The 21,213-nt window shown below is 36.6% G+C and overlaps 1 protein-coding gene and 1 pseudogene across 1 annotated transcript; both read left to right on the top strand.

Annotated features, from left to right (window-relative positions):
• Position 1: 1 nt before the first annotated feature.
• Positions 2 to 4,668, top strand: LOC133744645 (histone-lysine N-methyltransferase, H3 lysine-9 specific SUVH6-like; the record flags this gene model as incomplete). The annotated part of the gene is made up of 3 exons (XM_062172717.1): positions 2 to 3,056; positions 3,588 to 3,727; positions 4,492 to 4,668. A coding segment is annotated over one exon (3,015 nt), but the record flags the coding sequence as incomplete, so codon positions are not given.
• A 2,904-nt stretch (positions 4,669 to 7,572) lies between these two features.
• Positions 7,573 to 11,043, top strand: LOC133743406 (uncharacterized; annotated as a pseudogene).
• Positions 11,044 to 21,213: the final 10,170 nt, after the last annotated feature.

Genomic DNA, 21,213 nt, shown 5'->3' with positions numbered 1-21,213 from the left:
TGGTGAGTGTTCTTACCGCCCCAGTTCGGCTAAGATTAAGAGGCGAATAGTCTCTGCTGTTCGTGATTTTCCGCCGGGTTGTGGAAGAAATGTTCCCTTAAACAATGCCTTTGCTGGTACTTCTCAGAATGTACCAATAGAGGGTACCAGTGAATCGGAAGCTTTTGTTGGTGCTTCTCAGAGTGTACCGATAGAAAACTTGGTTGCTGGGGATAGAATTGATGATGGAAATGAAGTGGATGATAGTGGCTTGATGAATATGGAGCCAGTTGTGAGAGGAACAGCCTTAGAAGATGAAGTATTTGATTTGCGGGAGAATCCGCATCAGTTAAGCAACAATTTGACAATTGTTGAAGGGGCAGGTCCTGTTGGTACTAATGATCAGGCTGAGAAGTTGATTAGCGGGGATAGAACTGATGATGGACAAAAAGTTGTAAACTTGATCCTCTCAGCTGGTCAGGTGGGTGGTGATTCTGACTTGATGAATAGGGCTGTTGGTACTGTGGAAACAGTTGAATTAACAGCCCTAGAGCATGAAGTATCTGATTTGTCAAAGAACCCTCATCTGGTGTGTGTGGCTACACCGGATGAAGAGATGGTTCCTGTGCTGTCAAATAGAAACTCTTCTTCCATTTCAGTTTCTAATGTCAATGGTCAGGAAAAGACTGCAGCTAGAAGATATCCTCCTCGAAGACATGTCTCAGCTGTTCGGGACTTCCCTCCTTTTTGCGGAAGGAATGCTGCCACAGAGGCCAGGAATTTTGGTGAAGAGCAGTCGGATACGGGTGACAAACCATCCTCATCAAATATGAATACCATCATGCAACAAGCCAGAGAGGATGATGTTCAGGAGGAAGAGTTTCACAAGAATGAATTGGGAGGGAATGTTTCTGAAGTAACTGGAGGTGGAGTTCAAACTGAATACAAGGGACATGCCGTAGAAGACATGGAGAGAAAAGATCAATGCATAGTATATTCTGGGATCAATGAGGTTTTGGAAGATACAAGAAAAGATGACACTGAACCTCAAGAAAGCAATGGATGTCAAGGGACGAGGGAGGATGTTGAACATTCAGAGAAGAAAGTGGGGAAGCAGATTGTGGTATACCATGAGAAGAACAGTCGAGGGCGAAATAGTCAAAAAAGTAGGGTGATTGTACTGGGTTTGATGGCTGCATCAAATTGTGGTATGAGTGAAAGCAAACAGAAGAAACCAGATGGTGGTATGAGTGGAAGAAAACGGAAGAAAACAGATGGTATGAGTGAAAGAAAACAGAAGAAACCAGGTGGTGGTGTAAGTGAATGCAAACCGAAAACACCTGATTTTAAATCAGAAGGATCTAATTCTACTCCCCAAGGTACAAGCCAGCAGCTTGTTATTAGGGATGAGGATGTGATTCCAATATCATGTTATACACATGTGTGCCCTCCTCCTTTTGGTCAGAGTAGTTTAAGCAATGAAGTTCGTGATGATGGTGCAATTGTCACCCGAAACAAGGTGAGGGAGACATTGCGGCTTTTTCAAGCTGTTTATAGGAAGCTCTTGCAGGAGGATGAAGCGAAGTCAAAGGAAGGAGGCAACTCCCGCAGAAGGTTTGATCTTCAAGCAGCAAAGATCCTCAAGGAAAAAGGAAAATACGTAAATCTTGGCAAACAAATCTTGGGAGCTGTTCCAGGAGTGGAAGTCGGTGATGAGTTTCATTATAGAGTGGAACTTAATATGATTGGCCTACACCGCCAAATTCAAGGTGGTATAGATTATGTTAGGCATGGGGGGACAATCCTTGCTACCAGTATTGTTGCATCAGGGGGGTATGCTGATGCTTTGGATAATTCAAGTTCCTTGATTTATACGGGCCAAGGAGGAAATGTGATAAATACAGAAAAGGAACCTGAAGATCAGAAGCTTGAACGGGGAAACCTTGCTTTGAAGAATAGTCTGCATGAAAAGAATCCTGTTAGAGTGATTCGTGGGTCTGAATCATCAGATGGAAAATCTAGGACATATGTCTATGACGGGCTATATTTGGTAGAGAAATGTTGGCAAGATTTGGGGCCTCATAATAAGCTGGTTTATAAGTTTCAGCTGGACAGAATTGGGGGTCAACCAGAGCTTGCTTGGAAAGAACTGAAGAAGTCCAAAAAATGTCAAATACGTGAAGGTATCTGTGTCGATGATATTTCAGGAGGCAAAGAGTCAATTCCTATCTGTGCTATGAATACCATAGACGATGAGAAACCTCCATCATTCGAATACATAACTAGTGTGATATATCCTGATTGGTGCCGCCCGCTTCCTCCCAAGGGTTGTAGCTGTACTGCTGGATGTTCGGACTCTGAGAAATGTTCTTGTGCAGTTAAGAATGGAGGTGAGATCCCATTTAACTTTAATGGGGCTATTGTTGAAGCTAAGCCCCTTGTGTATGAGTGTGGTCCTTCTTGCAAGTGTCCTCCTTCTTGCCATAATAGAGTTAGCCAGTATGGTATCAAGTTTCATCTTGAAATTTTTAAAACTAAATCAATGGGATGGGGGGTGAGATCCCTTAATTCCATTCCTTCAGGAAGTTTTATTTGTGAGTATATAGGAGAGCTCCTTGAAGAGAAGGAAGCTGAAGCAAGAGCTGGTAATGATGAGTATCTGTTTGATATTGGGAATAACTATAATGATAATTCTCTTTGGGATGGACTTTCGACACTCATGCCTGATGCACACTCAAGTTCTTATGAAGTTGTGGAGGAAGGTAGCTTCACCATTGATGCTGCACGGAAAGGCAATTTGGGGAGATTTATCAACCATAGTTGTTCCCCTAATCTTTATGCCCAAAATGTCCTTTATGATCATGAGGACAACAGAATTCCTCACATTATGTTCTTTGCCGCTGAGAACATTCCTCCGTTGCAAGAGTTGACTTATCATTACAATTATATAATGGATCAGGTTCATGATTCCAATGGCAATATAAAGAAGAAGAATTGCTATTGCGGTTCTCCAGAGTGCACTGGCAGGCTGTATTGAGGTAGACTTAACAGGAGAATTCTGCATTAATAGAAAAGAGGTGATTTCCTGCTCCCATGCCTTAAGATTCTCTACAGATTATTAGCCTGCTTTTTGTAAACAGTTATACAATTACTCACGCATGTAAATGTCATCGTGTGATTTGTCTGTGCAGCTGGAATGCTAATTTGGTTATCTTTTTCTCATTCTAAACGGTCATTTATATAATGTCATAGCTGTATTTATTATTCTTTTTTCAAATTTTTTTTTTTCAATTCATGCATTAGTATTAGTATTGATATTCCCTCATCTTTGAATCACAATACAATCATTTCTCTCTCATTTGTTGATTTTGTTCTGCTTCAGTTTTTGTGTGAGTGCTTGGAAGATTACTGACAACAGGATTACATGTGAAAACATTAGATATTGTTTGTTTGTTTGCTGAAGGTGAACTGAGTCAAAGAAACGGGTATTGTTGATAATATGAAAGATATTAATTTGTTATGGAAACATACTGAAACTTGCTTTGCTTTCTTCACTTCATCTATTACTTTAGTTGTTACTGCTGTTTTCTCATGCAATTAATTTACAGGCAGTTTGCAGCAGCCAAGTCGGACTTGACTTTCGATCTAGAAGGAGTTGACTGTGGCTTTTGAGGACACTGATTATGAAGGGAATTTGGAGGCTATTCTTGTAGCTTATCCTTAGCTTCATGCCCCTAATAATCAAACAGTGAGGACTCGAATATGATTTTGTGTTTGTGAGACTTGATTTTCTCTTGTGATTTTCTTCTGAATGTGAATTTGATTTTGTGTTTTCTTGTGCAAGTTGTTCTTGATGAATTTACACAGTTCTTCTTTGTTGCATCTTGTTATTTGTTTAGATTTGAAAAGTTATTGGTTGGACTACCACATATCATTCTTTTTCTACCTGTCTATTGAACGTGAGAATCTCGATCTTGATCTGATGGCTCTGTTAGACTAATTTAATTTTTCATCTAGCGTTGGGATCTAATTGTTTCATTTCAATGATGGATCACTGTTTCAGTTTCAATTGGTTGCATCAAGTGTTCAAACATGAGTAAGAAGAGAAGCTACTTTTGATATCTTTTGTCATGAACTGGAAAGAAACCTGAGTGACATGTTTTCTCTAGTTAATTTATAGATTCATTGTTTCTGATTCAAAATTAATTAAGAGATGAAATTTTTTTGAATGATAGTAAAGTAATTTTGTTAACTTACAGTATTGATCTGGTTCACTCATTTAGAATCTCAAAAGCTAGGAAAGAAACTTGCAGAGGATGTTCATATGCTTCACTCTCATTAGTCCAAGTAATGCTATTGTCTTCAAATACAAGATATAGTCAGGTCATTCATAAAAAAATTGGCAAACACATTTGAAGCTTTTTTTTTTTTTTTTTGTTTACTGTGCAGCGTGTAAATTTTGAATCTCAATTCATCAATAGTTTAATTTTAATCTTCACTTTTTGTTTGCAGATCACTTAATCCTCTTTATATTAAGAAACCATGTTGGAGGCCAAGAACAATGCGAATTTGATGAGTGACAAGTATATATGAAGTGTGATGAATTCGGATAAGACCTGCAATGTTTCCAATAAAAGTTGTAGTTGACATACATCTTTCAGAGATCTAGTTTTATTTCTATTATTAATATTTTGACAAGAGTTCCATATATCAATTGATACATTTAAGTTTATTACAAAATTCAGTTGAAATTAGTGTTTGAGATTCTCTCAGTTTTAGAACTTAAAAAGAATAATACCAAAAAATAATGACAATTATTTTTAGACCATTCTTCATCGACACCACCTTCAGCCTCCTCTCAGAGCCTGCAAAAACAGTCTCATCCAAAATTCGCCGATCGGAACTGAAACCGCCAACTTTTTTTGTTGTTGCAGTGAAAAGACTCTTTTGCCCTTGGCCTTTCTTTTTAGTTACGGTTTTGTCACTGATGTCTGTGAATAATTAGTAAGTGATGAGAGGAGAGAGAGAGATTGGGCGGGAGCTTTCAGGAAGATTTTGATTGTCATCTGTGTGATCTAGGCTTGGGTTTGTTTCGGAAGCTTTTGATCGAGTTTAGGAGATAGGTTTCGAGAACAAAAGAGGTATGTATGTGTTTGATTGGTTTTTTTTTTTTTTTTTTCAGTTCTATTAAGTTAAGATTGTTTTTGGTATGATTTGGGCTTCTATTAGCTGTGTCAATTTGTGTTCTTGATTGGGTTATTTGTTTCTCAATTTTATATATTTTTGTATGAAGATTTGAATAACAAAAACACTTTGGGTTTGAATGGACATCATAGGTGATCATGCTTTTGGTATGCATATTTATTAGAACAAAAAGGAGGAGTTATGAATAGCAGAAATTATTTGTGTGTTTTTAAACACACAAATTTGATTAACCAAAAACATTGAAATGTCGGGGAATTGCTAGACATTTGGTTGAGAATTCAATTAGTAAAGGAAACTGTCTAAGAACCAAAGTCATTCAGTTGTAGAGGTTTTGATATGTGATATCGGTAATTGAGTGAGCAAAGTGAGTGAGTTTTTGAAACCTTGATTTCTGATACTGCTGATAATATGTAGTGTAATTACTGGAATTTCATTGATAATTGAAATGTTGTATTTCTGGAATTTCATTGATAATTGAAAGGTTGTATTTATAGTAAGATATTGCAATTGGTCTTTGCTATGTTTATGTTTTTCGTCAATTGATCATTGGGTAGGAAAGTGTGCATCATAGAATGCAAGTAATATCTGATGAAATCTTACATGTTTTTTGAATCTGGTTTCAAGACTTCCATTGTTTGTTTTTTTTTTTTCCCTTCCTTTACTTCTCGCTCTATAAACTTTGTATTCAGCTTAATTTTCGTAGTTTTATGATTAATTTCAAAATCTCATTATTATTCTGTTTTTCTTTTGCAGACTCTATGCAAAAAAAGTTTAGGCTCAATTTTTTCCAAATCTGATTAATTGTTTAGACTCTTTGCAATCTGATTAGCAGCTATGCAATCTGATTACCACTGATTACCATAACTCTATGCAATCTGATTAATTGTCAGGGTTTTGGTAACCAGGACATAATCTCTTATATGGGATCTTATATCTCTTATTTCTTATTCAAGTGTACAATTCATTTCATTCACTCCAAACTTTTCAACTTGGTCTATATGCCTGTGTTACCAATAATTAGACCAATATGTGATTGTTGAGGGTTTTTTGCTTTTGTCTGCAAAAGGTTATTAACTAGAAAGAACAAGATAACCACGTGTTCTTTATTTCCTTGCTATATTGAAGTCTGAAACTATACACATACATTTGCAGCTCTGATACCAAATGAATTGATATGTTTGCTTTAATTGCATACATCCATTTTGTAATTACATTAATTGATTTATATATTAGGTTCTGAAGGCATTCAATTGACTTCTTGCATAGAGGAATTAAAACTGTAGTTTGGAAATAAGAATAATTATACTTTACGTTTTTGTTTCAAGTCATTTAGACTGTATGGTATCTCATTATTATCAACAGCACTTTCTTATCTATTTTGTTTGATTTTTTGCTCTGGAAATGCACATGGATTGAAACTTTCTACTTACTGCTCTGGGTTTGTAGGTACATTTATTTATGAGTACTCTTTATTTATTTACTTTCTGTGTTGTGTGCTTAAGGCTCTGTTTTTTTCGGGTTGATAAAGGGCAGCTAGCTCTCTAAGTGGTTAACTTTAAATTATCAAAAGTATACGTGTAGACGAAAACTTTTTTCATTAAGTTTGTGAAATTTGACATTTGATTTAAAGCCCAAAACCCTCTTAGAGAACAGAAAAGGGCTTCCGAAGAAGTTTAGACTCCATCCCAATTCCCATTAATTAATATCTATATGTGGTTTAGAGCTTTTGATGTTGATTTGGTTTTGATTATTATCTGATACCCAATTAGTTAAGGCTATAGTTTTCGTTGCAGCCTACCTGATAAATTTGGGGGCAGGAATAATTGGTTTTCATAACTGAAGGCTGTTTGTAGATTCACTAACTGCTCTCTTCCTTTTTCTTTGTGCAGTGCTTTTCAAGGAATTCATACTAGAGTTTTTTTTTTTAATTATTACAACACCTGGCAGGTACTTAGATTTGCATTCTCTCCAAGTTTTTGTGAGTTTTTGATCGATGAATGAAATTTATCAAAGTTCAGTATTTGATTTTCGATTCAGCAAATCATCCATTGGAATGGATTAGGTTTATTTTCAGTAATCTGAATGGAGTGGTCTGTACAGGTCATTTTCTGCTGACCAATCTTCTGTTGAAGACCATGAAAATTAAGTAAATTTTCAATGGCACCTCCCACATCACATGCATGATATTCATAAAGTATTTTTTTATAATTATTATAACGTACACATTTGCATTGCATATATAGAAGAAACTTCATTCTTAGTTGCATCCGAAAGTGTTCCATCTTCTTCTTTGTGTTCTTTGGTTTGTATATTTTGCCGCTTTCTGCACTTATTCATTTTACTATTTATTTACATTCCTCATATATACTATATTGTGTTCCAATACAGGTAAAGGAGTTTCAGTCTAGCAAAAGTTATTAGAATCTCGAAGTAGGTACTCCTCTGTTGCTGCCTTCTTCTTCTTCTTCTTTTTTTTGTTTTGCTGTGTGTTCTTTATTTCTTCTTTTGAAGCTTTGTTTGTATTTCACTGAGTCATATCAAACAAATTTGACAGGATGATAGGCGCCATTAGGCGGTAATTTCGAAAAATATAGGTTAGCACTTGATATTAGGGTGGTGCCTTTTTTTTAGATGTCAGGAAGCATATCATTCATTTTAAACAAATTTCTGTACTGTGTGTGAATCTACATGGGTTTTGTTTTTTAGTATAACCTTTTTATTTGGACACATAAGTATTTCTGCTTCATGTTGCTCTTTTGATGTTTGAGTTTAGATCTTGAGGAAGTAGGCCTGAAACATCACGTGTTTTCTGCATATCAGTACAGTACCTGTGTTGTTTTTACTTTTAGTTCTTGGTTATAATTTGCAAAATTGAGGTTGTCTGTTACTTGCAGAGCTGTCTGCTCAGAGAGAACATTCACTGTGGAAGCTGTAAGCAGGAAGCTCAGAAAAATTGGTGTAGAAAATTTTAGGTACATGAATGTTTTTGTGCATTGAATGCATTTTAACTCCTTGCTTCCTTAAAATACTTCCAAAATCAGAAAATTTGTTTTGTTTCCCTCAACTCATTGAACTTTCCTCAGAAGTTGTATAACAGAAATGCCGAGGTTAATGCTGCATGAACAAGTACCACAACATCTGTACTGGTGGTGATGTTACTAGAACATGATCTACTTCATCTTTTGTTGTAAAACAGACTTAATCTTTTGTTAATATAATGATCATGTCACCTATATTTTCGATGCTTCTGAATTTAGTCCTTACATAACATTGTGTTAGCTCCAAAACCCGCGGCAAAGCGCAGGCATAATTTCTAGTATCTATGAATGACCGGTTTTCTAATAATTGTACTCGGAAAAATAGGCCTATACTAGTCTGTCCTGTGTGCTCATTCTCTCCCACCTCCTCCTCAGAGAAGAGAAAAGACTGGATCTTTGTCTCCCCAACAACATCAAAAACCTCTCCTCCCCCTCTCCCATCTTTCTTTTGTGGCGCCACCTCTCTCCTCAGGTCAGCCACCCTTTTTGTTTTTCACATTATATGATTTGGTTTGGATATATATAAATTTCTTTTGGTTATTCGTCGCCGATGCACAACTCCCTGAGATTGGGGATGGCTGGGTATTTCTTGTTAGCTTATAGACATCGATTGGAGATCATGTAGGCATGTACTGGGTCTGTAGTGGATGTGTTTGTTGATTTGCTTCTATGTGCGATTTGTAGATTTTTCTGTTATTGGGTTTGTGTGCCTGAGCGTATTGATTTTTTTTTTTTATCGTATTGCAATAAATTGCTTAGTTTTGGGTAGGAAACAGACATAACAATGGTTAATGTTGTGAGATTTTCCATTTTTTGTTTGTGTTTCTATTTCTGTTGTCATTCTTTAAACAATACGTGGTCATTGGGTTGCGTGGAGAATTATCTGAAGGAACAGTTGGGGTATTTGTTGGTGGCAATAGTCTGTTTTGTCTGAACATTTATGATTGTTAGTTTGAAGTTGTGGAGCTGATATTTAGCTGCAAATTTCTGGTTGGGCTTCATGTTGTATGATTCTCTTGTGGGTCTTTGAGGTTGTGTGTTTAGCTAAGCTGTTTTGCATGTTTGCTTCTTCTTCGGATGTAAATGACAACGGCTTTAAGAGCTAGCGTTTTCTTGCTTCCCATGCTGCTGTAGTTTAAGAAAAAAGAAAAGGTGATTATAGATCCCCTGAATGAACTGAACTGGTGTAGATGATTTATTCAATTAGCAGGAGTCTTCTTCTTAGAGGAACAACTTGGTTTTTGTTGCTATTTTCCCCTCTTTTTCTGTTTAGTTTCTTTAAGTATTCCTCACTGAGGTGCTAGATATTTTTAACTTAGCTGTAAGCATTATCGGACTTGCTAATGGTTCCATGGGAAGTATCTTTGACCTCCCAAAAAAAAAATATTGAAGCGAACTAAATTGGTGATTGAATTTATTCGATGGCAAAAATTTGCTAACTAAGAAAATTCAGATGTGCAGAACACCCCAAATTATTCCATGGCTTAGGAATCTATAAGTAAGAGGTTGTGCTACTGAATATTCTCAATGGAAGCACAGAGCTTGAAAGAGGCCAATCCTAAATTGCAGAGCTTGGAAGTAGACCCTAAATCAAAGGGCTTGGAAGAAGAAGATACTAAATTATAGAGCTTGAAAGAAGACGGTTCTAAATCACTAGAAGACCCTAAATCACAGAGCTTGAAAGAAGAAGACCATAAATCACAGCGATTGAAAGAAGAGGAATGTAAGTCGCACAGCTCGGAAGAAGACCTGAAGTTAAACAGCTCGGAAGAAGACCCTAAATCGCAGAGCTGGAAAGAAGAAGACCCTAAATTACAGAGCTTGGAAGAGGAAGAGCCTAAATCACAGAGCTTGAAAGAAGAAGGACGAGATAGCTTGGGAGACCCTAAATTCAATGAAAATGCATTGCAATTCCTGGATTCAATGGATGGGTATTTAACCCTAATGGATTCATTGTCTTGGACACTTCGGCAGGTATAATTTCGCTAAAATTTATCGGTATTTTTCAATGCACTTCTTTGACTTATATTGTAAGAGTAACATGAAATTGGAATCTTACTCCGACACAAACAGGGATGGCTGCAGCTAGCGAGTGCGCGCCACTCAATGGGTGGGTCGCGGGTGAGCAGTGCGGTGTTGGATATGAAGCCCCACTCAGCTGCTACTTTTTTGCAAGTCAGCAAACAATCCAATCCAGGAGTAGGGTTAGGGGAAATTCATCATTTTACATTGCTGAAATGGGCCTCATCGGATAATGGAAATGGAGCTCCACATAGAGATGTGAGTCCGCAGCTACGACAAAGAAAGGACAAGGATGGAGATCCAGCCCCTGTTACAGCTGAAGATGACCATCATCAGCAACTTCAGAAGGAGCGGTTTAAATCACTTTCGGTGTTTGGCGCTTTGGTTTCCCCCAAGCTACGGGCGGCTCAGCTCTCATTCGAAACTGCGCTGGAAGCACTTGTAGAGATTGCTAACATGCGATCGTTGATGCTTTCCAATTTTCATGAAGTCAGAAAAGAAATGGAATCAGCAAATGGCAAACAATGAAGGCTATTTCCATGGCATGATAGATACATTTATAGCCAGATACTTGAGCACCATCTACCTCTATAATTCTTCTTGTCCTCTTTTATTTCAATTTGCTGATTTCAAAGTTTAATTAAGTTCATGAATGTAGGATTTGATTGTAGATAACTTAGAGTAGTTCTTTAAATTTGTTTATTTATCCGCCTGAACCATAACTTCTGAATTCAATGTTCAGAATTAAACTAGGTTGTTGAAGTGATGATACTGTTAGCTTTCCTTTTTCTTCCTTGCACACTGCTACGTAATGTTGTGATGATCCAAGTTAAATTATACATCACAAAATAAAGTTCTTGATATTGTACAACTCTCCGTGATGATTAACAGTTTCAAGCTGGAAAGTGACGATGCAAATAAGAATCCAGCAATTTCTGAGGGTCTTTCCTGGTCTGGTCTCTGTAGCTTTAGTCCTCTCCCCAATTGCTACTTCTGAATTGAAGGTTAAAATAGAGTAACTGAAGATAAATAGTACAAAACAGTCGCTATGTTTACAGTTCAGGATTTTGACATGCTTTACCACCACAGAAAGTTCGTGCTGCTGTATGATAGAAATGATTTAAACTCATGTTTTAAATTCTCCATCATACATGTAGAGCCTTGCACATGCCTTTGTTGTGCCAAAATCACATACCAAGTACAAGTCCTCTCCGTTTTCTATATTTTCCTTAGTAAATACGTGCATCTCAGGTAAGCATGTCTTTTATTTTCTCCTTTGCTCCATCAAAGACCTAAAATAACAAAACAAACATAAATACTATAGAATAAAGAGAAAAGTATAGTGTAAACGTCGCATTTTTATGCTCCTATCACAGAACTCTCCGGATTGGCCTTTCTCGGGTCCTTTTGTGCAAGCAAGGAACGACGGATGGTTGCCGGTTACGGACGATGAGTTATGTTGTAGCCGGTAAGGAATTGCAGTACAATGCTCTCGGATTCTTGGAGTGCTGATGAACGGTTGGAGGCTAGACTTGAGATGTAATCTGGATCAGACTTCGATCTGGCTTGCTTGGGGGTTAGGCCCCCATCGTCAACCGGTGATCATTGCTGGTTATGGCGAAGTGACATGAAAATGGTTCAATTCCGGTGGCGCTGCACGAGGTGGTTGCTGATGTTCCTTACAGGGTTGAGTGGAAGTTGGGTTGGGCCTCTTAAGTTTTATTTTTTGCTTTTAGTTTGTTGTTTTTTGTTGGCAATATGTTCCTACTTTACTACAGTAGGACAAGTCGGGCTTTGTGCCTATGTTTGCACTCTAAGTGCCTTGTCTGCCCTAGCGAGGCAACGAGGTTAGAAATGACAATTTTTCAATTTTTGTTCTATATCAATAGTAATTCATGGTTATAAACGCTTCCCAATAATAGTTGTTCAGCGTTTCAAGTTGTTTTAAGATTTTTCACTTCTATTAAATTTCCATTGAGTCTTGGTTTTACAAATCATACTGCACTATGTATATCTAAGACATGCATATCTAAAATTGCTTCGAAACACATGCAAATACAACTATTTCATCCTCTAAACTTTTAAGATGATCATTGAACGCCGTTTTTTATTCCCAAAAAGGATTTTTTTTTTGTTATTTATAAAACGACAATTCATCCAAGATCTGATATAATCTAAAAGCAGCATAAATTGCTTTAATAGTGACACACATCTTCTCCATTTTATGTTAAGTGTGTTGCAAAAACCATGCTTTAAAACCTTAAAAACTTTGTGACAAATTATAAATAAAGATATTTATGACTGTATATATCTAGTTTGTTATAAATCTTTTGAAGTCAAGGTTCTCGAAGCCATCATAGTGGAGTACCAGCTCCATTACATCAGTGGGACCCAATTTTTTTAGAATGGTGACACAAAACATGTGTCTTTTATTCCCTTTGATAATGCAGAAGGCTCTATACACTGAACATGTGTCTTTCAAGAAAGTTCATGCTAATACACTTAAAGCACAAAAATCTGTGATGAAAGGGTTTTTAGACCCAAGTACATCTCATATTGTGAGAATATTTCCCAGCACATTATTTTCTATGACCAGTTCTACTACTCTTTAAAAGATTGGCTGCTAAGGTGGTTCAAATTCAATAGTGTTAATGATGCATATGGATTGCCTCATTTAGTAATTAAGACACAAATCAAGTAAGTAATAGCTATCTTTCTCATTTATTTGTGCCTAAATAGTTCTATGCACACACACTTCACTATAAAAATTTACTAACATATTTTATCCTACTGTGTTATGTAGCAAGCTATTGAAATCTGTGAATAACATTCACAAAAGCGGATTGCTTCACCTATTACTCTCTAATATCTCTAACTATGTTGTTATTGACAACAATTGGTATCTTATCAATATCGTTGGCAATCTTAAACAATCCAATAGACAATCGATGGTCATAAAAAAAACTTCTAAAATTTTAGTAGCATCCTTGAGAAAAATGTTCTATTAGACATTTTCTGGCAATAATGTAATGACTTCTTAAACGCATTATCTAATACAAATGTGTAATTGAATTGTTATGTTCTTATATTAAAACTGTCTTCTAAATTATCCATATCTTCTCAAGTTTCAAAACAGCCAATATACTCCTTTAACTATTCATTTTTTGTTTAACTGACGTATACACTTTATGTTTTCAGTTTTCCTAACCTACTTGTCCAAATTGTATTGGACAATGCATTCACAAAATCTTCATATGATCGACTTCAAATGTTTTCAAAGATTCATCACGGATGGATGGACCATAGTCGCAATTGCAGTGTGTTAAATATTGTCATTTCATCCGAAGTGTTTAACCGCTATATTAATACTGGATGATGTGACGTTCATATCAGCAATGTTTTGTTTCGAGTGTACTGGTATAAGAACAGCAATTGCCAACAATAAGTACAATAGACAACAAATAACGAGTTTTATGAAGTTTGACCGAAATGTTTTTGAACATTATTACCAATATGGTGGTAACATAAATCTCATTGAGGATGAGGTGAGACAATTTTGGTCTGGATTTTCGGAAACACTACTTTATTACTACTAAGGTTAGTAGATTTATAATTAAACTTGGTTTGATTTGGTTTTGTTAAAATCTTGTATTGGACAATGTATTCACAAAATCTTCATATGATCGACTTCAAATGTTTTCAAAGATTCATCACGGATGGATGGACCATAGTCGCAATTGCAGTATGTTAAATATTATCATTTCATCCGAAATGTTTAACCGCTATTTTAATACTGGAGGATGGGACGTTCATATCAGCAATGTTTTGTTTCGAGTATACTGGTATAAGAACAGCAATTGCCAACAACAAGTACAATGGACAACAAATAACGAGCTTTATGAAGTTTGGCCGAAATGTTTTTGAACATTATTATCAATATGGTGGTAACATAAATCTCATTGAGGATGAGGTAAGACAATTTTGGTCCAGATTTTCAGAAACACTACTTTATTACTACTAAGGTTAGTGGATTTATAATTAAACTTCGTTTGATTTGGTTTTGTTAAAATCTTGTATTGGACAATGCATTTACAAAATCTTCATATGATCGACTTCAAATGTTTTCAAAGATTCATCACGGATGGATGGACCATAGTCGCAATTACAGTGTGTTAAATATTGTCATTTCATCCGAAGTGTTTAACCGATATATTAATACTGGAGGATGGGACGTTCATATCAGCAATGTTTTGTTTTGAGTGTACTGGTATAAGCACAGCAATTGCCAACAACAAGTACAATGGACAACAAATAACGAGCTTTATGAAGTTTTGCCGAAATGTTTTTGAACATTATTACTAATATGGTGGTAACATAAACCTCATTGAGGATGAGGTGAGACAATTTTGGTCCGGATTTTCAGAAACACTACTTTATTACTACTAAGCTTAGTGGATTTATAATTAAAATTGGTTTGATTTGGTTTTGTTAAAATCTTCTACTTCTGTTGTGGTTTTCATGTGTAATGTTCCTTGGTAGTGATCTTCTTGGTATTTTCCCGATTTTACACTAATATGCATTTGAGAAATTGAGAAAGTCTCATTTTGAAATCATTCACATTGTTCCCACAGTAAGCTTTTCATTAATTTGGTCAAGTGTTAAACAATGATGCGTCACTTATGCATGTCATGCTTGTGCTGGTATGGGAGTGAAGATTGTGCCACGTGGATGTATTGATGCCATGTAGACAACTTAATGAAATAATACTAATTAGTCATGTAGCACAAACTTGCCATCCACGCCAGCATAGACATGTTGGTAAGTTATTGTAAGGGTCATATGTTCGATTCTCATTGACATATGTAAGGGTGGGGTGGGCTAAGAGTTTTTTTTTTTTTTTTTTAAATTGATTAGTAATTTCTTGTGGTGTAATTTAATATCACAGTGAAAAAGCTTATCTCAATGAGGCCTAATATTTGTGACCTCAAATCCTAAATGTCACGACATGTAAGCAAATACAAATTTGATTTCTATTCATATATCTTGCCAAATCATAATCTTGCGACACCAACTGTACCCTTTTATATTTTCTTTTCGACTTTTAGGGGGTGACTTAATGACATTAATGAATTTAATTAGGTGTTGAAAAAATATTCTGTATTAATAGCAACCATTAATTATGTATTAATTTAAGGGAGATGTCTACAGATTCTTTGATCAATATTTTTTTTTTTTTTTTGTAATTTACATATAACTATAACTAGAAAGCTTATCCCTTGATGAGACCTAGCAGTACTCTGCTAGGGTTGAGCGGCCGCTGCCCTTGGGCGCGGTTTTACAGCACCTTCCCTCTTCAATGGGGTTCTATTCCCTCACCTTCTCCGGTGTCGGCTCTCTGGAGTGGAGACTCTGTTCTCCCCTCCGTTTCACTTTATCCTATGTCAATGCGGCTGATGCCGTGTGCTAAGCAGGAGGCGGCGTGCACTTTACCGGCTCGATCAGCGTTGAGGATGTTAGCTGATCTATCATTGCGGATGGCGGCTCACAGCGGTGGTTTTTCGAGGCCTCAGCGGGCGCGTCTCAAATCTAGCAAGGTGCGTCGGGTTGGCTTGTGCTCAGATGCTTGGGGTATGCCCAGACCAGATCGATCAGGCGGAGGGGTCACCGAGTCGGTAAAAGGTGAGATCGATTCCGCCCGGCGCGAGAAGATGGATCCATGGTTGAGTCTTTCTCGACGAGGGTTGGAGGAGATGCGTTCGGGCCGATTTTGGCAGAATTTGCAGATCCAATTGACGTTGAGAGTCTTCCCAGGTCTATGGTGCGGATACCTTCCCCGAATTGATCTCTTCCTTCAAGCTTTGAGGGAGCCCCGGATTGATTCAGGCGGAGATAACGGCGCGGCGGCTCTGATCAGTGGTATTTGGGTGTGCAGGCATTGGGGTGTCAAGATTGGAGATGACTCTAGGATGCACAGGAGTTTGGGTGCCCTAATCATATTCACATGGGTTTGGGCTTTTGTCAAAACTGCTTTTGCAGACTTGATTTGGGTCTCGAGCCGAATTTGGATCCGGATTTGGGATCCTGGTCGCTTACAAATACGGATCTTGGATCCGAGACAGCTGCTCATATTGATCTGGTATTGGTTCTGGTTCTTAGGAGTTCGTTTGCTAATTTTCAAGTTTCTGACACCCTCGGTTACTTTCGAACTCCTGGTGAGTGCATCACCTCTCCTAGGTGATCATTTCGCCGGTTACGGTTACAGTTACTATTACATTTACACTGCTTTCGTGACATATGCAGTGCAGCGATGTCGTTCGACATCAAGTCACATCCTGGTTACCTTTCATTCTAGATGCGTCTGTGCATCTTCTTATCATTTATTGTTTTTTCTTTATTATGGATGCGTTTGTGCTCCTCGTTATGTTTTATTGCTTTCTTTTGATGCTTTTGCATCGCTTCATGTAACCTCTGTTATCATTTAATATAGTTTGACGTCTTTCCTTTCAAAAAAAAAAATATTTTTCTTCATCTAATTAATTTATTTTCTATAATTTTTCTTTCCAAATAGCATGAATATATCAAATTAGGTGGCAATAACTTTTCTTTCGAAATATTAGTTAATTTAGTCCAAAAAATAACATTAATAAATTGAATTTGAAAATTACGTATCTCCAAATTAATTTTATATATTTTGTTTACAAACAACTTTTTACACCAAAACACTAACCATATATATATATTCATATGCATGTGTATTTTTCACATTATATTTTCATAATTTGCAGGAAGCCAACAAACTTCTAATTCATATACATGTTATGCAAATCTATTGATCGAATGTATGTACAAATCTATTGATCGAATTACATGAAAATTTTTCTATTCTTGACTGAAGAAATTTTTTTTATTGTTTTAATCTAAGCAACAGTGTGATGAAAAGAAAAACAAAAAACAAAAAACCAAAATTTATTTTTTTTTATTATTATTTTTTAGAAGAAAGCCAAAATAATTTAGAGCCATTAGATTTTGGAGGGATAAGATTGATTTTTTTTTTCAAGAATTACATGACATGATTTGGCAAATAGGTGATGTGTGTAGGTGACATGGCATGACACCTAAGATTGAGGCTACAAATCTTAGGCCTCATTGAAGCCAACATCATTTTTCAAAAACTTATTAAAAGCCATTTGAATCATGTCCAATGTTCTAAAAAGTGGCCGCCACGCCTAGGCGCTCACTCTCGACCCGAATTTTGGGCTAGGCGATCCCGAAAGTCGGTTGGAGCTTTGGCGGGGGCAGACATTATGGGAACCTAGGCTGTCTGGTCGGTCTGGGCATCTCGATCGTCTTCCTCACTTCCGAATAAAAACCCAGAACTCTAAACCACATCGTTGTCTGCTCTCGAAACCCATAACTCCCGAGCTATGGTCGGCTAGTCGCCATATCTCTAAAGCACATCTCTAACTCCGTCTCTCTCTCTCAATCTCTTATTTGAGTTAACTCTGATATGCCTAATGTAGTAATGCACTAATGCAACTGTTCATAGTTTTCTAATTTTATTTTTTTTCGTTCTGTTTTTAGTATTTACAATATGCCTTGCTTTAGTAGTTGGTATGCTCTGCAGTCTGCACTCAATGTTGCTCCAGCTTCAATGGAGTGCTAGATGCAGTAGATTCATGCTATGCGTGTCCAGAGTAATAGTATGGGTGCCCAATTGTTCAAAAAAATTTCCTACAGCAGGTATGAGTTGGCTGAATGGTTTGCAACAGCTTACAGTTGTTTATTTCTAACTTGTAGGCTTACAACTGTCTTTTTATTTTATTTCTAACTTCTTAGTACTCTATGTTACAATATATGCGGAACATTTTCTCTCAGTTTTGAGTAATTTTGACTATTTTCAGCCAATTTTACTGCTTTATATATTCTTATTTATATAATTATATGCTATAAAATAAATTAAAAATTAAAAAAATAATAAACTGCCTAGTCCCTGCCTAGGTGTCGCCTAGTCCCTTAGGCGTTAGGCCCATAGCCACCGCCCGACTAGTGCCTAGCGATTTTTAGAACCTCGATCATGTGCATGGTTTAAAATGAGTTTGACCCCTTCATGCTTGTGGCCGGATGAGTTTGGGTTTGGGTTTGCTGCCAAGGTTGATCATTGGAATTTTTTAAAGATTATTTTGTATGCATAATTGTGTATGGAATGGGAGGTACTGATTGATTATTGTTCTACAGTAGATAGGAAAGTACACGAATATTAATCAGGATGCCTTTATTTAGTGTTTGTTACTTGAGATATACGTATGTTGTTTAGTAATTGCAGTATTGTGATTGATTGAGTGGTATAACCAAACATGTCTGCTTCTTATTTGCAGAAACCAGCCAACAAGAGGGAGATAAATTGCAATGACAAATTGAAGGAGTTTTTTTAAAGGAAGGAAAAGGTCCATTTTGTTTAGATTGGGAGGTTGCTCTCACGCCATTAAAATTTCCGCACCATAAGCTTCTTTTGAGACTACTCTGTAGGTAGGGGATTCACTAATTGATATTTAGCTGGCACATGTCTAAACTCATAAAGTAACAGGGTTGAACATGTAATTAGGTTATGCTTATGTAATTATCATATATCAGTTTCACTTTTGCAATTAGATGTTGTGGAAACCAAATCGGGGGATACCTTTGGTTGGGATTATATTGAGTTATGGGTCATGAGAGAATATGGTGTGAGTGGCTCATGGACTAAGCTCTTTGATTTGAAATTTACTTACCAACCTGATCCCCCAGTGGTTCTCTTCCCATTCTTGGCTATGGGAAGTAGGAAACTAGTACAATTGTGGCAAAATTGACTAAGGATAGGCTGACAAATTCCAAGATGGAGATGATGATGATGAGGATTGAACATAAAGGCAAGCCGCTTGCTATGGATATGCCTGACAGGACCTATTCTGAAATGATTATGTATGAGGAGAGTTTACTCCAGATTACTGATTATCATGCAGTGAAAGGGAAGAAGAGACTCAAAACCCAACAGATGGCATGGTCCTAAAGCTGATATCCAGAAGAATAATTACGTATGGTTAGTTAGAGCAACTCCAACAGCTTCTCCATATTTTGATTTTTCTCCACTTTAGGGAAAAATTAGCATCTTTTGCTCCAATAAATTCCCTATAACTATCCCTATTTTAGGGAAAGTGAGGAAAGATAAAACTAAATTCCCTATATTTACAGCAATCTCTAAAATTTTAAGGAAGAATATGAAGATTTTAGAGATTGCTGTAAAATAGGAAATCTGTTGGAGTTGGAGAAGAAAAAATGGCTAAAGCTTTGACTTTTGCTTCCCTATAATACAGAAATTATAGGGAAGCTGTTGGAGTTGCTCTTACTCCTCATTATCACTCTATTTACATTTTGATATATGCTGCTTCAGATGCGTTTGAAATCTGTTAGGTCTTGTTTGGATCGACGGAGAGATTATAAAGTTTAAATGTTTGTGGCCGGGTATTGGAATCTTTAGTTATCAAAGATGTTTTGAGTTGGAAACTAGTAGTCTTGTTGTCGAACAAAAATCTCTAGATTTGGAATTGCTCCTTCCAAAGGTTGAACAACTTCTTTCTTTTTTCTTTACTCTTAACTCTGCATTTGCTTGACTTTTATTATTCTTTCTATTGTTATCATAAAATTATTGTAATGACGGTCCGGCTCTCACAAGAGTCACAAGACTGATCTCATATAAAATAAAAATCATCATATGTTATGTTGTAATAGCTGTTGATTTTGGTTTGTCATTTTAAATGGCCAACTCTACTTTCTACCAAGGCCAGTGAAGGGAATTCAACTGTAAATTGTTTGTGTATATATGCTTCAAACCAAATAGAAAGACAATAGGTTAGGTATAATCAGTTTCTCTATAATAATGTTTGATACAAATAAAGTCATCACTGCACGTTGATATGCTCATGCCGAATTGTTCTTAGACATTTTACTTAAAACTATCTAAAGATAGCAAAGGCAAGCCATGGTCTCAATTGAAACAGTGCAATATTGCCTGCTTATCACATGTCGCAGTGGCCTTTCCTACCATATCGAGTTGAATGATGCAACAGAAATGCAGGTTGCATTCTTTGCTAAATCATTTTTTTATTTTTTCATTCAAGATTTGTATAACCAAATATGTAAAAACAAGATGTTCAGTAATATGCTAGTAACAGTAGAAAAGAATACTTCAATTCAGGGTTAATTCGATAATTCTATTCATCCCACAATGAGGGTATATATACAAGTACAAAGGAGTAGTCTAACTCTAATAGGAAACAATCTTTCCATAATTACAGGATATCGTAATTAAATAAAATCCTAATTACATACAGATTTACAGCGATTCTACACTCCCCCTCAAGTTGGTGCATAGATGTCTATCATGCCCAACTTGTCAACTGAGCTGTCAAATACCTTCCTGGACACTCCTTTAGTAAGAACATCAGCTAATTGCTCCGCTGAGTTTACAAATGGAAAGCGAATAACCTTTCTGTCAAGATTTTCTTTAATAAAATGACGGTCAACCTCCACATGCTTTGTTCTATCATGCTGAACTGGATTATGTGCAATCTCAATGGCAGTTGTATTATCACAATGTAAATCCATAGGCTTTTTAAGCTTGTAACCCAGGTCTTTCAAGACATTACGAATCCACAACATTTCACAGACTCCGTGTGCCATACCTCGGAACTCAGCTTCTGCACTTGATCTGGCAACAACTTTCTGCTTTTTGCTATGCCAAGTGACAAGATTCCCTCCAACAAAAGTGAACTACCTAGATGTACAACGTCTGTCAGTTTTATCACCAGCCCAATCTGCATCTGTGTACCCAACAACTTCCAATTCATCTTTTTTCTGAAACAGTAACCTTTTACCTGGCGCCATCTTCAAGTACTTCAAAATACGAAAGACTGCATCCATATGCTCTTCACTA

The sequence above is a fragment of the Rosa rugosa genome, chromosome 4 (assembly GCF_958449725.1).
Source record: "Rosa rugosa chromosome 4, drRosRugo1.1, whole genome shotgun sequence".
NCBI lineage: Eukaryota > Viridiplantae > Streptophyta > Magnoliopsida > Rosales > Rosaceae > Rosa > Rosa rugosa.
Note: the sequence above shows the minus strand (reverse complement) of the source record. Positions and strands in the feature narration are given on the sequence as shown.